Raw genomic sequence first — 15,096 nt, 5'->3', positions numbered from 1 at the left:
AATTACAGACGGTGGCCCCAACGTGGAAATCAACGGATCAGTAGTCCCAACAAATCTGTACTGAAAATCATCAATGGGTATTAAATTAAATCTCGGGGGTAAAATTCGAAATAAAGGAAAAAGTAGGGGGGGGGGGAAACAAAGAAGAGAAACAAATAATGAGATGCCCGTTGAGTACTTTGAAAAAGATAGGAGACACATGGCCAATAATATTTAAAATGAACGGCTTAGATTAACTTAGATCACCCAGATTTGATAGGAAGAAGGAAAAAAAAAATGTTTAATTGGAAGTTTAATTGAGTGTGTGTGTGTGGTAGGGTTAGTCGAAGAAAATTCGAACTTCCAAACTCCCTTTTTGAAATAGCTCTGCCGACCGTTTAGATTTTCTCTCCTTTTAATTCAAACATTTGTTTTCAATGTGCGATGAGCAGACAGTGAAGTTTTGTAGTTGTACCCAATCTGAGATTTGCATTTTATTTTGGGTGTGGCGGACTGACTGTTCTTACGAGATCTGATCAACTTGAGCTGTTGGTTTGACTAATCGTCGTATCTGTTAGCCGTTAGGGTTTCCCAGGTATGGAAAGTGAGTGTACAACAACGAGCTCAACCCCTCCTCAGAGGGTTACTGAAGGGAACCCCAAATCGCGTCAGGGGTATTATGCTTCTCTCTTCTTTTCTTTTATTAATGAATTTGTCACAAAATAGACTAGGAATAAGCTGTAGAAACTGTATTCATGTCACTTAGAATTGAGTTGCGTGACACTCTTGTGTTGATTTTACAGGAGGACGAGTGGCCCTGCTAGACGTTCTACTCGAGGTCAATGGACTGCAGAGGAGGTGAACTATTTATGTTTCTTTTTCTAAATGGTGTTCAATCCTATGGTTATGATATCATTGATCATAGAGCTCTTCGTTATGCTTAAGTGCATTTGCTTAGATCATACACTAAATCAGAGATACACTAGAAGTGGTGACATTTGTATTTTTTTTGCATTTCTTCAGTCTTCCGTCTCCATATCTCATTTTTTTAGTTGACCAACCATGTTTATTTTGCAGGATGAGATTTTGACAAAAGCTGTCCATAGTTTTAAAGGGAAAAACTGGAAGAAGATTGGTAAAATTTCCACTACTCTTGACATACTTTTGCTAGCCTTCTTCTCTATTTCAATGTCTGATCGTCTTTTCTTAACTCCCAGCTGAATTTTTCAAGGATCGAACTGATGTCCAGTGCCTCCACAGGTGGCAGAAGGTCCTTAATCCTGAACTTGTTAAAGGTCCTTGGACCAAGGAGGTGTGTGACATCGCTTTTCTTCCACTGCTTTTATTATATGCATCTTTCCATACTTGACTCTCTTGGCTTTTGTAATGTCCAAATCTCCCCTATGACTGACTGCTCACTGCTCTCATTTGAAATGGAATGTAGGAAGATGAAATGATAGTTCAGTTAATCCAAAAATATGGGCCCAAGAAGTGGTCCACCATTGCTCGATTTTTGCCTGGCCGTATTGGAAAGCAGTGTAGAGAAAGGTATGCTTATAGACTTTTACCAACAACAGTGTCTTACTTAGCACTTGAAACTTTTAGAAAAAAATATCCTAATTGATGATACAGGTGGCACAATCACCTCAACCCTGCCATAAACAAGGAAGCTTGGACTCAAGAAGAAGAGCTGCTTCTCATTCGTGCTCATCAAATCTATGGTAATAGATGGGCAGAGTTGACAAAGTTCTTGCCTGGAAGGTACTACTACTTACTCTCATCTGGAACTGGAATTAAAAATACATCTTATTGCTATTCCTTTTGGTTGTTCTTAGCAACATACATAGTTATCGTTGCTTATGTTATCAACAGGTCTGATAATGGAATTAAAAACCATTGGCACAGCTCAGTCAAGAAGAAACTCGATTCCTATATGTCCTCTGGGCTTCTGGATCAGTACCAAGCCATGCCTCTAGCTCCTTACGATAGAAACTCTTTTATGCAGAGTACTATGGATGGTAGTGGCTGCGTGAGTGGACAGGCAGAGCAAGAAATAGAACATGGTATAATGAACATGGGGCAACATTTTCACCCGTGTGAAAACTCTCAGTATTATTATCCAGAGTTGGAAGATATCTCAGTCTCCATCTCAGAAGCCTCTTATGACATGGAGGACTGTTCACAGTTTCCTGATCATAACGTCTCGGCTTCTACGAGCCAGGATTACCAATTTGACTTTCAGGATCTGTCGGATATTTCACTGGAGATGAGTCAGAACATGTCAGGGTTACCAATGACATACACCAAGGAGAGGAAGGAAGCCTCTCTAGGGGCTCCGAACTCCAAGTCAAATATAGATGTAGCTGCGTACACCAACACATCTGAAACGGAATGTTGCAGAGTTCTTTTCCTTGATCAAGAGAGCGAAGGGGTCAGTGTTTCTAGATCTTCAACCCAAGAGCCACACGAGGTTTTGTGTGCATCAGCTTCAGACAGCCAGGTTTCAGAAGCTACAAAATCTCCTATGAAGAGCTCTTCTTCAATGTCCATTGCAACACCCGCCTCAGGCAAAGAAACTCTTCGGCCGGCTCCCTTAATCATAACACCCGATAAGTATTCCAAGAAGTCATCCGGATTGATATGTCATTCTTTTGAGACTAATGAAAATGGTAGCTTCATATGCATCAATGATCCTTCAACCTCTACTTGTGTTGATGAAGGGCCTAACAACTCCACCGAAGATTATCATTTAAATGATTCCAAAAAGCTGGTTCCAGTGAACGATTTTGCTTCTCTGGCAGAAGCTAAGCCACACTCTCTTCCTAAGCATGAAACAAACATGTCAAGCGAGCAGCATCATGAGGATATGGGAGCATCATCATCAAGTCTATGTTTTCCAAGCCTGGACCTACCTGCTTTCAACGATCCGGTCCACGATTATAGCCCTCTTGGCATACGCAAGCTGCTGATGTCCAGCATGGCGTGCATGAGCCCGCTTAGGCTGTGGGAGTCTCCCACTGGGAAAAAGACGTTGGTTGGTGCAAAGTCAATCCTGAGGAAACGCACGCGTGATCTGCTGACACCTCTATCTGAGAAGAGGAGTGATAAGAAGCTTGAAACTGATATAGCAGCTAGTCTGGCAAAAGATTTTTCACGCCTGGATGTTATGTTTGATGAGAGTGAGAATCAAGAATCTATCTCTGGAATGCCAGAAGAAACCATGGATGTCAGTAAATCACTTGTACAACCACAGCAAACTTGCTTGGAGGCAAATGTTCAACATGTAAGTCTTGTCTTTCCTTTAAGCATTTGAACATCTGTTGAGTTAGCTGTTTTATTACAGTCTTGATATGCTCCAGATTTTAAGCAGAACATATTTGAAACTTAGTAGTTAGCTTAGTTGTGAATCTGATATGTTACATGTCATGGTCATCTAACAGTACATAACATAGTTGGGAGGCTTTCTCACTTTAACTTATATGTCATATGAATCATCATTTGTTTTGTATGCATTGTTACTTAACAGTGAACGGATAAAATCTTGTGCAGGCTCAAAGTTTCTCCGGTGTTCTTTCTGAGAGCAATACCAACAAGCAAGTTCTGTCTCCTCCTGGTCAATCAGTAACCAAAGCAGAGAAGACACAAGTCTCAACCCCAAGAAATCACTTGCAGAGAACCCTCATGGCTACTTCTAACAAAGAACAACATTCTCCTTCGAGTCTTTGTTTGGTCATTAATTCGCCTTCTCGAGCCAGAAACACCGAGAGTCATCTTGCTAACAACGAGACAAACAATGAGAATTTCAGCATGTACATCTCTATTCCCCCCAACCTTAACTATATATATATTTTTTTGTTTTTATATTCTTGCTACAATGAGTTTGCTTCTCCTTCATTTACAGATTCTGTGGAACTCCATTCAGGAGAGGTCTTGAATCTCCCTCAGCCTGGAAATCTCCGTTTTACGTCAACTCTCTCTTGCCCAGCCCAAGGTTTGACACAGACATAACTATCGAGGTATGCAATGTCAAATTCTTTTAGCCTGTATATTTAGACATAACTTTCTAAGGCATTTTGTGCTTGTTTCTCCAGGACATGGGCTACATTTTCAGTCCAGGGGAGAGAAGCTACGAGAGCATAGGAATGTTTACACAGAGACACGAGCATACAAGTGCATTCGCAGCATTCAATGCAATGGAAATTTCACTTTCCCCAAGTACTGATGATGCAAAGAAGATGAAGGACTTGGATAAAGAGAATAATGATCCTCTAATGGTACCAATTCATTCACTCTCTAAGTTGAAGATTTTGAGACTATGATTCTATGGTTCTAGAAACTTGACTTTGGGTTTTGTACGTTTTGCATATTGATAGGCGGAGGGTCGAGTGCTGGACTTCAACGATTGCGAGTCTCCCACCAAGTAACAGAAGAAGTCTCATCCTACCTCTTGAAGGGGATGTAGGTAAAAAAGGCTAGAACCTCCTCCTCAATACATAATATTCAATGCACATACATGAACATGTATAAACAATGTATGGTATCTTCTATAAACAGAGCTTGTCCCTGCTTGGATCTAATTCTCTTCTTCTTTTTTCTTTCTAGTGAATCAACTTGAATGAATTTACGTACACTCTGTGTTCAATATAGTATATACACTTGGAAAAGGAACTTAGACAGTGCATCTGGGAGTAAATACCAACTTTATGTTGCACACTCTTCCATGAATTGTATTCTACTTGCAGGCTTATATCTCAATTTGTGTGACTGGTAACAGAATGGTGCTTGACTTTGATAAGGCCCCCAGCTAACAAATATTTTTGGCCCATTAATTTATTAAATTAGTAAGAAAATATATAAAAAAATCTAGGAGTGTCGAACTTGTCACCAATAAAACACAATGACCAATAGCGCGAAACATTAATTGTAAAAATTTATATAGAATTAGACCCCAATTTACGAAAAAATATTTTTTCTTATTAAAATTCTTAAAAAAAATGTGTATATCCCCGAAACCTCATCAGGCTCTTTTTTTTCTTTCCCAAATTGAAATTCATTCATATTCATACACAAGCTGGCGACAAAAAAAAATAGCCCCAAAACTAAAAGACCATAAGAAGCGGCAACTAGAACCCACACTGGACGACTAAAACCCACATTGGGTTGACTTAGAACAAACATAAAACATAAAAAACAAATCAACACTAGCACCAAAAGCACGTTAACATCCACGCAAGAGCCACATCAGAACACTTAGCATTTTTTAAAACAGAGTAAATATCAATGGTCAGGAAATACCGCAACTGCCTATAGCCCGCCACCCAGTACCCTCCACTTCTGCACCCAAACCACACTTTATTGCTGCTCCCAAACGATAAGACCAAAACTCGGGGACTTCAAAACTCGACAAGGGGAACCGCTGCTCGGTCCACACGCCTTGGATACATAAACGCTCTACGATCAAAGAAAGAAGCTCACCCAACCACCAAGAAGATGAAGCCTTACCAACCGAACCTCTCCAACACTCATGGGAGAAGAACCAAATGACAAGCAACCAAATGACACATAACCCCTAGAACAAATACTGCTAAGTCACAACCATCAAGACGCTTACACCCATGGCCCAGAACGTTCAAGACTCACGCACCTAAAGGTACAAGAGCAATCAAAACACAAAATACCATAGCTGGAGATGCAAAATACGAGACTGAAACAACCGCCGCAAGGACAAGACCCCCAACCGGAGTGGAACGAGCGAGATTCAGCTCAACTCCACCACAAAGACCCAACTTTGAATAAGAAACGATGACAAGAAAACTGGACAAATCCGCCATGAACCTCGCGCATCGCCGAAACATGGAGAGCACCGCAAAAGTTTGAAGGAGAAAACCAGATCTGTCGGTGACACTACCCAAAAGCTGACTCCCTTGCTCTACCAAGCTCACACCAACTCGTCGGAACACCAGAAAGCTCAACCCACCGGCGAAGCTAGTTCTCCACGGAGCAGAACCCGACACTTACCGGCGGTGAAACACCCAGAATCCCAGAACATATCGAAGATGGATCTTGTTAGAACCAGGAAGCAATGATAAAACTAGATCTAAGAGAAAAGGTAGCTTCCGACGTTGGAGAGACCAACGCCGGAGCAAAACACGAAGAACACCTTCTGAAACTTTTGAGAGAAAAGGATAAAAACTCTTCTTTTGTTTCTATATTATGTTTCTCTCTTTCTCATAGGCTTTTTAGACATGCATACTTTTGAAAATAATTCATCCCTAAAAAAATAATATATATATATATATATATATATATATGTGTGTGTTTTCAAAGTTAAAAGCACATACTTAATATATGCTTCTTGTCTGGGACTTCCTGACAGGTAATCTGAAAAAAGTAAGAACAAGAGTGACTACTGTAACTGTCATGTAGGCTGTTGATGGGGTTTAAAACTATTTAACGTGCTAACTATTAATCAAAAATAATCTTTGTATTAATCAAAAATTAATCTTTATCATAATTGTAATAACATAATTATCCAGCGTTAAAAAAATTAAAAACTAATCTTTCTATTAAACAAAAATATTAATCTTTTTTTTTTCTGATTTATCCCAGATTTATTACTTCTTTTGATGTTGTAATGAATCGAGAATTTTTTTTTTCTAATTACTGCGTTATCTAGTTGGAATTTCCATCAATTCTACGTTTATTAACATATTTGTCTGTTTTGACTTGTTTTTCTAATGATTTTACATATTTTAACATATTTGCAATTATTTCATATGACTTTTAAATTTTAAGACTAAAAATAGTCAAAATATATATTTGACTTAATGTTACTGTTTAAGTAGTACTTAAATTCTTATGTATTGATTTTTTGAAGTCAATCATAGTTATTTATTTAGATAAAATGTCAATCATAACATATATACGACCGTTCCTACATTACGAAGGGTATCTTTGCGTTTGTGTATGAGAAGCCACAAAATTATTAATACTGAAACAATGTGTGTTTGGGTTACACTCACCTTAAATTACATTATATGACTCTCTAATTAAGTCCATCAAATTCAAAACAATTCTATAAAAACATTTCGCTCAAAAATCTAATCAGATATGTCGTAGGATTATATTGGAGAGAAGATTCCACATCGAAATATGAAATGAACTTAAGTAATATATAAGGGATTTGAGCCAATCCACTAATTGCCAATTGATTTTAAGTTGGAAACCCATAAAACTCATCATGGTATCAGAGCGGGCCCAATACCCTGACCCATTAATCTGGCCCGGACAGTGGTCCGATCATCCCATTAGCTGATGGCCCATAGAAGGTTCAATTCCGCCAAAATTGCTAGAAAATAAAACATAATTTCGGAGGAGGTACGATGAATTTTGCGAGATTAATGATTATACGCACCATTATCTTGAAGGAGGATATTGGAGAGAAGATCCCACATCGGAAATTTGAAAATCACTTGAGTAATATATAAGAGATTTGTGTCAATTCAATAATTGCCAATTGGTTTTAAGTTGTAATACTAGAAAACTTATGTGAGACAAATTTGTTTTCCTGTAGTTTAATTTACCAATGATAGTAGGTGTTCGACTTAATATTGTCTCCTCATTTTTTTCCCTGAAATGTTACTAAGAAAGAGTAGAAAGACCAAAACAGAAGTTTGGATAGTTTTCTGATTCGCCTGTTTTGCTTTGTATTTTTTGTTCGAAGTCCGAACTTAGTCATTTATTTTAGGTCAATGCGCCTTGCATTTTAAATTGTATCGACCAATATAATTCGAACTCAAGTATGTATCGATGCTGTGCATAACGTTACAAGGGTAATTTAATTCATAACATGTTACTGTTTAGTGATTATATATATATCACATATAATTTAAACGACAAAACAATTTTTTTATAAAAAACAATTGTCTTGCAAATAAAGTTTACATTCAGTCATATATTGTAGTCTCTACGACAATTTTTAATCATAATTTCTATTATCCGGCTAAGTTGTTGTAGTTAGTTGTTTTTTCGTTTGTTCCTTAGGCCGGTTATTCAAAACCTAAAGATTCCTTCTTTCTAGTCACCCCAGACTGAGCAAACAGGTCGATTCCAGGTCGGATATTAACTCTCTCGTCCCAATTCATGGTTGGGTTTGTTGTTATCATTTTACATGCATGGAGAACGATTTTGGATAATTACGAGTTATGAATAAAAATCAAACACTAGTTTGTAAATATATAAGATATATCTAACTCTATTAAAAGGAGAATAAGAAGTCTTCTTAGCTATGCCACGTCAGATCAAAAAATTAACCAATCAAATTCGTCTCTACTGCCATGTCATCTGCGGCCGAGTCAACAAAGAAACCCTATGACTCACTCATCGACTTCATCTTCTCTGTTTCCTCTTCATCAAAACTCCGTTACAGAGCCTCATCTACTCTCAATCAATGGTGTTCTTCAATACAATTTTAATGGATTCTTTAAGCAAAAAGTAGAACGAAAAACAAAATAGATAAATTATGTTTGTCAGGGAAAAAATCCTATAAATAAGAGAAATACTCCCACCGCTATATCTGTCACCATTGTTGTGAATCTTTTTTTTCTCCCCTTCTAAAAAACAGGTTTGATTCTCTTTGCAGGAAAGAGACACACGATAAACCGATTTATAAGCAATTTTCTATTTTTCAATCCTTTTTTCAAAAAAATCACCTTTTTTGTTGTCTTTCCATTAGATTATGATTCTCTCTACTGTAATCATTTTTAACCGTTTTCCTCTGCATGCTTTTCGCTTTCTGTGTCTCTTTTACCTAAAAACGCCCTTTGAATAAAAATGGCGGTTTTGGATTCTGGAGGCGTCGCTGTGCCGCCGACGGATAATGGCGTTGCGGATCTCGATATGCTTCCTCGTCGTAAATCGAGATCAGATTCTTCCAACGGACTTCTTTCTGATTCCGTTTCCATCACCGACGATGTTGGAGCTACGGCGGCCGAAGATGCGATGGATCCGGTTGCTTCCGCTGTTGAGGAGGAGGCTCAGGGAACAACGAAATTAGCTGGCGGAGATACCGAAACTAGGGAATCCGGCGGAGGCGGCGATGTAAAGTCCTCTTAGCTCTGACGCTATCTTCACACAAGTAATCGGGCTCAGATTCCTTCATTATATCAGGGAATGCTTATAGCTTGAGACCGTATAACTTCTTGGTAATCTAATCCAGATTCTAACTATGTTAAGGTACTCTCTTCCATCTTTTATTGATAAATGAGTATCTATTTAAAATGCAGGTTCAATACATATGGTACACAGAGGGTATGATGCTTTGAAAGTAAGTTTGTAACTAATTGGATTATCATGAGAGCATCTAATATCCAAGGTGAGATTCTTTCTCATGTTACTTTTGCTTCTTCAATTTCTCATGCTGGACAATTTTATAAAAGTTGTCGCCTATCATGCATATTTTTTTAGCTGTTAGCTGTCTGCTTTATCCGTTTTAATATTTTTCTTCCCCATATAATAAAATGATTTTTTTAAGATCTTTCAAATGTCAGGAGGGAGGAGGATCGTATGTTGGAGCAACGCTGCGTAAGATCATAACTTCAGCTCAGGAAACAAAGGTGCTGCATCCTCTGAGAAAGTTAATATCACTGTCTTCCGGGTATATGTATGTATATCCTTTGCTTGACTACATAGTCTTTCTGAAAATCATTGTTTAGGATGTCTCTTTGGCTGCCGTAAACTCTAACATGTTAGATTTTCTCTCTATTTCTTTGCTTGCAAAACCCAATAAAAAAGCTTGGAAAGTACAACATTCGTTTGGTTTAATTGGTTAAAGATGGACACCATTGATAGTTGCTGGCTCATGGCACCGGAACTGGCTCGAGGAAATCTTGAACCCAACCACGGTTCAGTCACAAGGCCATCCATTAAAAATCCCTTATCATTTCATCTGTCTTCCTATAATGAGCATTATGAAGATTGCTTTGTTAAGAAACATTTTACCTACTAGGCTACTATGATCAAAGAAACTCTAAGATATGACATTTTTTGTTCATTTGTGGATTTCAGAGTATGGGGCTGGCGAGGAAATGATTGTCTAACTCCATGCCGTGACCCTTTCTCTGTCTATTTGGAAAAAAATGCACCGTAGCTTCTGGTAATGTATCAATTCTTCACTACCGAACTAAACTAGAACACTGAATTGATTGTGTGTGTGACATAACAGGATGTGGTCACAAGCTCTGACCTAAGCACCATAAGCATAACATCGTCAAAGACATCACAAGCCACACTAGGGTCATACCCTTGCCCTCTCTTTTTCTCGCTACGACATTGTGTCTTTCACCAAACTTCCAATACAACAACAAGACCAGCAACATCTCAAGAACAAGTATGCAGAATGCAGCAAAGGCTCTATACCACAAGTGGTTACTAAAAATAAATAGAATAAGCAGTCAACTGAAACTCCTTCAGAAGCTTCTTTTTCTTCTACTCTCTATGAAGTAGAGGAGGATATACCTGTTAAGAGTGGGCTATATGAGGTACCATCGTTCTCTGCAGTGTTTTAGAGTTTTCATGTAAACTTAAACATGAACCTTTAGAATCTTTATATCCAGTCTATGTTTCTGGACCAAGGAACCGGAATACTGTTGGTGAACTTGCTGAGGAGGCATTGTTTCCATGTACTGGAATGAAAATAATAAGTCTGTCCCTAGAGGTTGCATATTGTAACAAGGTTAGATGTACTTCACTAGAGTTTGTATCTACTTATGATCCAGATTTTAGTAGAACTATAAGATTTTTTTTTTTACTTTATACCTTTTACTGTTTTGAGTTTTTGGTTTAAAGATTCATAAAATAACCTGAACTATGCTTTTTTTAATTGTTCCCTTCTCTCTCTCTTTTGTTACTGAGAGTTCATTAAGTATGAACACATATATATTGCTGATGATAAATAACACTAGACCAATTTCGTTTGGATTTTTTTTCACCTAAGTCTGGCGCAGAAGGAGCTTTAAACCATCTAGGCGTTTTGCATGTTCACGGTATAAGTTTGAGTTATGCGTAAAAAATGTAATTTTCTGATAAAAGGAAGATTGCATAGATAATGGTAAAATTGTCTTAAGTTGTTAATGTATTTGATTTCATGCTCTCTTTACAGGGACGATGATACTTGGGAAGCTTGGCATAATGTTGATCCCTCTGTACTCCATACTACTACTACTTAACCATCTTCGATAGTTTTCACAAGCAAAAAATGTTTAGGCTTATACACCTTTTTTTTTTTGTCATCAAATACAGACTCATATTGACTCTGTGAACCACTCCGGTAGATCTTGATCCATGTGAACGACAAACGACGGTTGCTTCCTGGCACTGCGTGCTAGGCTATCCGCTCTTGAATTTTGCGTCCTTGGTACATAGATAATCTCCGAACGTGTGAAAACTTCTTTCAGGGATTTAATATCTTCCAAATAGCTTGCAAATGCTGGCCATTCTTCTGGTTCCGAAACCATCTTCACCAACTGAGAACAATCCGTTGCAAATGTAACCTGAAATTGTAGTAAGTTTTTCATGCATTCCATTGCCCAAATTAGTGCTTCCATCTCTGCATGTAAAGGGGATAGACAAGCTCGAACATTCCTTGCTCCTAACAACCCAATAAAACCTTCTAGAGTACTCAGTCAACCTTGCCTAGAGAAAGCATCATTCTCTTTCCAGGATCCATATGTAAAACATCATATCCCTGGAATTGATGGGGGAGTCGTAACCTCAACTTGGGACGCTGTCCTGGTCTCAGTCATTACCTGTGCATCAGCCCAAAGTCTTGACTCTGTTTCTGCCAATTTGAGGGTGTCCATTGGTTCCATGTCCAAATTGCTAAAGACTTTATTGTTTCTTCCTTTCCAAATATACCAAAGAATCCATGCAAATTGATGATCCTCCATCGGTGGGGAGACTCTCCAGAAGAGGTGATCCATATTTGTGAACAGAGAGGTCGTTGGGAACATGGTTGGATTTGATGGTATCTTGGAGAGAGCCCAAACCTGAAGTACTGGAGGACATTCAAAAAACACATGGTTGATCGATTCCTCATCCGCTCCGCAACGGGCACAACATATATCTCCTTGTATATACATGTTCTCGAAATTGTAGTTCTAATGATAAAGTCACACATTTATATCATTATGATTACGAAATGAGAGTTGCTCTTCACTTTCTCTAAAGTGAGATAAAACAAAGGATTGATTGTTGATTTGGTGCACCAGTTTTAATGTCATTTAGTTACCCAGAAAATAATTAAATAACTATGCAGCCCATTAAAAATAGAAATCTAAACTAATCTTTAAAATTAACTTAAAATATTTTAATTAAGTTATTACAAATATAAATTCCATGAAAAAATTGAAAACCAAATTTTTGGAGATCATGTAAATATTTCAACAAACAGAACAAGATGGTGTCTTAAAAAATAAAATCAATATCAATATAATACGTACTAAATTGAATATACGATAGAATCTCTATAAATTAATATTTGATAAATTAATAATCTCTATAAGTTAATAAATTTTGCCGGTCCCAATTCGAACCGGTTCAAAATTTTACCCAAATTGATAAAATAATAAGATAATAATTTTTTTAGAAAACTCTACTGTAAATATATGGTCCCATTAAAAGTATAAATTCATAATTTATATGTATACATATTTTTTATAAGTGAGAACATAATATTATATTATTGTTTTATATTCACAATGAAATTATCTTTATATTTTCTTAACACTTAATATATTTTTGATGAGATTTAGTAATATTATTTCTAAAACCACATTTGAATTCTATGCAATATATATTATATACACCAAATCATATAATAAAATTAATATAAATGTCAAATTTTAAAAAATAATAATTAATGTCTATACACTAAAATTAAATATTTTTCTTATATTAGATGAAATATATCTTAAAATAAAAAATCTAAATAAGAATTTTTTTTGTAAATTAATATTTTTATAAATTAATAAAATTTCAAAGTCCAACATTATTAATTTATATCAAGTTAAACAAACAACAGTCATCTAACACTATTAAAAGGAGAATATGAAGCCCTCTTAAGCTGTCCACGTCAGCGAAAATATTCGTAACCAATCATTTGTCCATGTCATCATGGATGTTAAGTTGTTGGGCTACGAATCTGTGCTGCTTAATAGGCCATTTAACTTTAATGACCTATTTGTTTTGTCATATTTTTACTCCAACCTAATTTTGTTACGAAGTCTACAGAAGACCTTCCAGAAGACCAGAAATCATTGTCTTCCTATCTCCTCCTCATAACGCATGCGACAGCTATAATGACGAATTAAAGCTACTTAATTACTCCTCCAGACAAATCATCGTCTAAGTCTCCACATCCCTCATCTTACTCAATGATAACGATGCCTCCTTAAGCCAAAAATCTATTGCTCATATCCTCAAATCCATTCCTAGCTTTATGGCAAATCAAACAGACAGTCACCACCACCCAAGATCCATCTCCACTTTTCTTCAGTAAGGTTTCACCAGGACCTGGAGATTCCCAGTTGCTTTTTAAGCTAATCCATTTCTGGGAAGCTTGCAATAATTCCAAAGGAGGCATCCTTCTCGGCCTTGAGATGCTGATGATTGATGAAGAGGTACGTGTCCATATTTCAATATTATGCTTCCGATTTCATACACGTCTCTGATTTTTTCTAACAGAGAGAGAATATATTAACAAGATTATATCCTGAAACTCAACACGTAAGAATTTTTAACGTAAAGAGATAATTTTTAAGATTAGTTAAATAAGTGATCATCTGTGAATATGTTAATAGTTCTCAATATCCTTTTATATAGTAACTAAATACAGAATTGTTCATATTGAAATCTACTACATATTTCACATTTTTATAACAAATAATTATTTACAAAATAATAAATACCAAAAAGTTTAATATTGAAAATTAAATTATGGTTTCAAAACTTAAAGAATTGTTGATTGGTTATCAAAATTTACAGATTTAAGTATTCAAAATTATTACACATTTATAAAATAATATATTTATATGAAATAAAGGTTATTTACCTATACTTCAAAAAATAATTCAAAATCAATCAGACGATATATAAGAAAATATATAATATACAAAAGATGACATAATTTTATTTTATTTTATTAAATGTAGAGTATTTTAATCTTAAGAAAGATTTAAACATGGTTACGAAAGATTAATAGAGACATTTAATATGTTAACATAAATTAATGATATTTCAAACAAAAAAAATATACCGAAACAAATAAATGATATAATATTAAAAAAACAAACTTAATTTTTTTTTAATCTAAGGTTTAATGTTTATAGATAAACAAACCGCGCTACGGTAAAATCTCTAGTATATATAGAAGTTTGGACGTAAACCATATATGGAGATTTTTAATTAAATAGTGTCCTTATTTATACTACAAGAAAACGTAACGACCTCCGACAAAAACTTCCGATGTCAATGGTTCTCGGAAAATTTCCGACAACTGTGCCAGATAATAGTGAGAAACTTTAAAATTCATCGGAAGTTTGTAGAAATTTTCCGAGGAAAAAATATTCTCGAAACGTTAGTACCATTTACGTTACGGTAAGAAAACAATTTTTTTTGTGAGAAAAAAATTAAACATTGTTGAAATGATCGAAGAAAAAACAAAGTCGATCACTTTTTTGACTCTCTCGTTAGTTACTAACTTTGCTATGAGCAGGCCTGGCTATGAGTATATAGTATTGAACATTTTATTTCAGTAAGTCAAAGATAAACAGACGCAGGTATTCCATATGCAGTTTACGGTTTGTTTAAAAAAAAAAAGGTATTTATATGTTTTGGTGGAAAATTGGAGATAGCCGATATAATCGTGGATTGGGGGTTTACGTTGCCACCATGCATAACAACGACCTAGTAATATCATCGTAAGTTAACCACGCGGTGGTGGGTTAGTGGTCTTGAGGGAGCTACGGCCCCAACACGGACCCGGCTTCGAAACCCCGTGTGGCCACCCGGAACTAGCATTAAATCGCAAGAATACTTGGAGTGCCGTGGGCTTCGTGGGAC

At 36.3% G+C, this 15,096-nt stretch overlaps 1 protein-coding gene across 1 annotated transcript; it reads left to right on the top strand.

The window, feature by feature from the left end:
* Window positions 1–262: 262 nt before the first annotated feature.
* On the top strand, window positions 263–10,791 carry LOC106424510 (transcription factor MYB3R-4-like). The gene is given in 15 exon segments (XM_022709182.2): window positions 263–653; window positions 783–837; window positions 1,057–1,114; window positions 1,197–1,291; window positions 1,424–1,527; window positions 1,612–1,740; window positions 1,852–3,262; window positions 3,529–3,788; window positions 3,881–3,995; window positions 4,071–4,253; window positions 4,353–4,398; window positions 4,401–9,182; window positions 9,264–9,352; window positions 9,528–10,132; window positions 10,202–10,791. Coding segments are annotated over 12 exon segments (2,574 nt in total). The 5' UTR covers window positions 263–576; the 3' UTR covers window positions 4,442–9,182; window positions 9,264–9,352; window positions 9,528–10,132; window positions 10,202–10,791.
* Window positions 10,792–15,096: the final 4,305 nt, after the last annotated feature.

The sequence above is a fragment of the Brassica napus genome, chromosome C9, assembly GCF_020379485.1.
Source record: "Brassica napus cultivar Da-Ae chromosome C9, Da-Ae, whole genome shotgun sequence".
NCBI lineage: Eukaryota > Viridiplantae > Streptophyta > Magnoliopsida > Brassicales > Brassicaceae > Brassica > Brassica napus.
The sequence above is the reverse complement of the archived record's forward strand: the minus strand, read 5'-3'. Positions and strand labels throughout refer to the sequence as shown.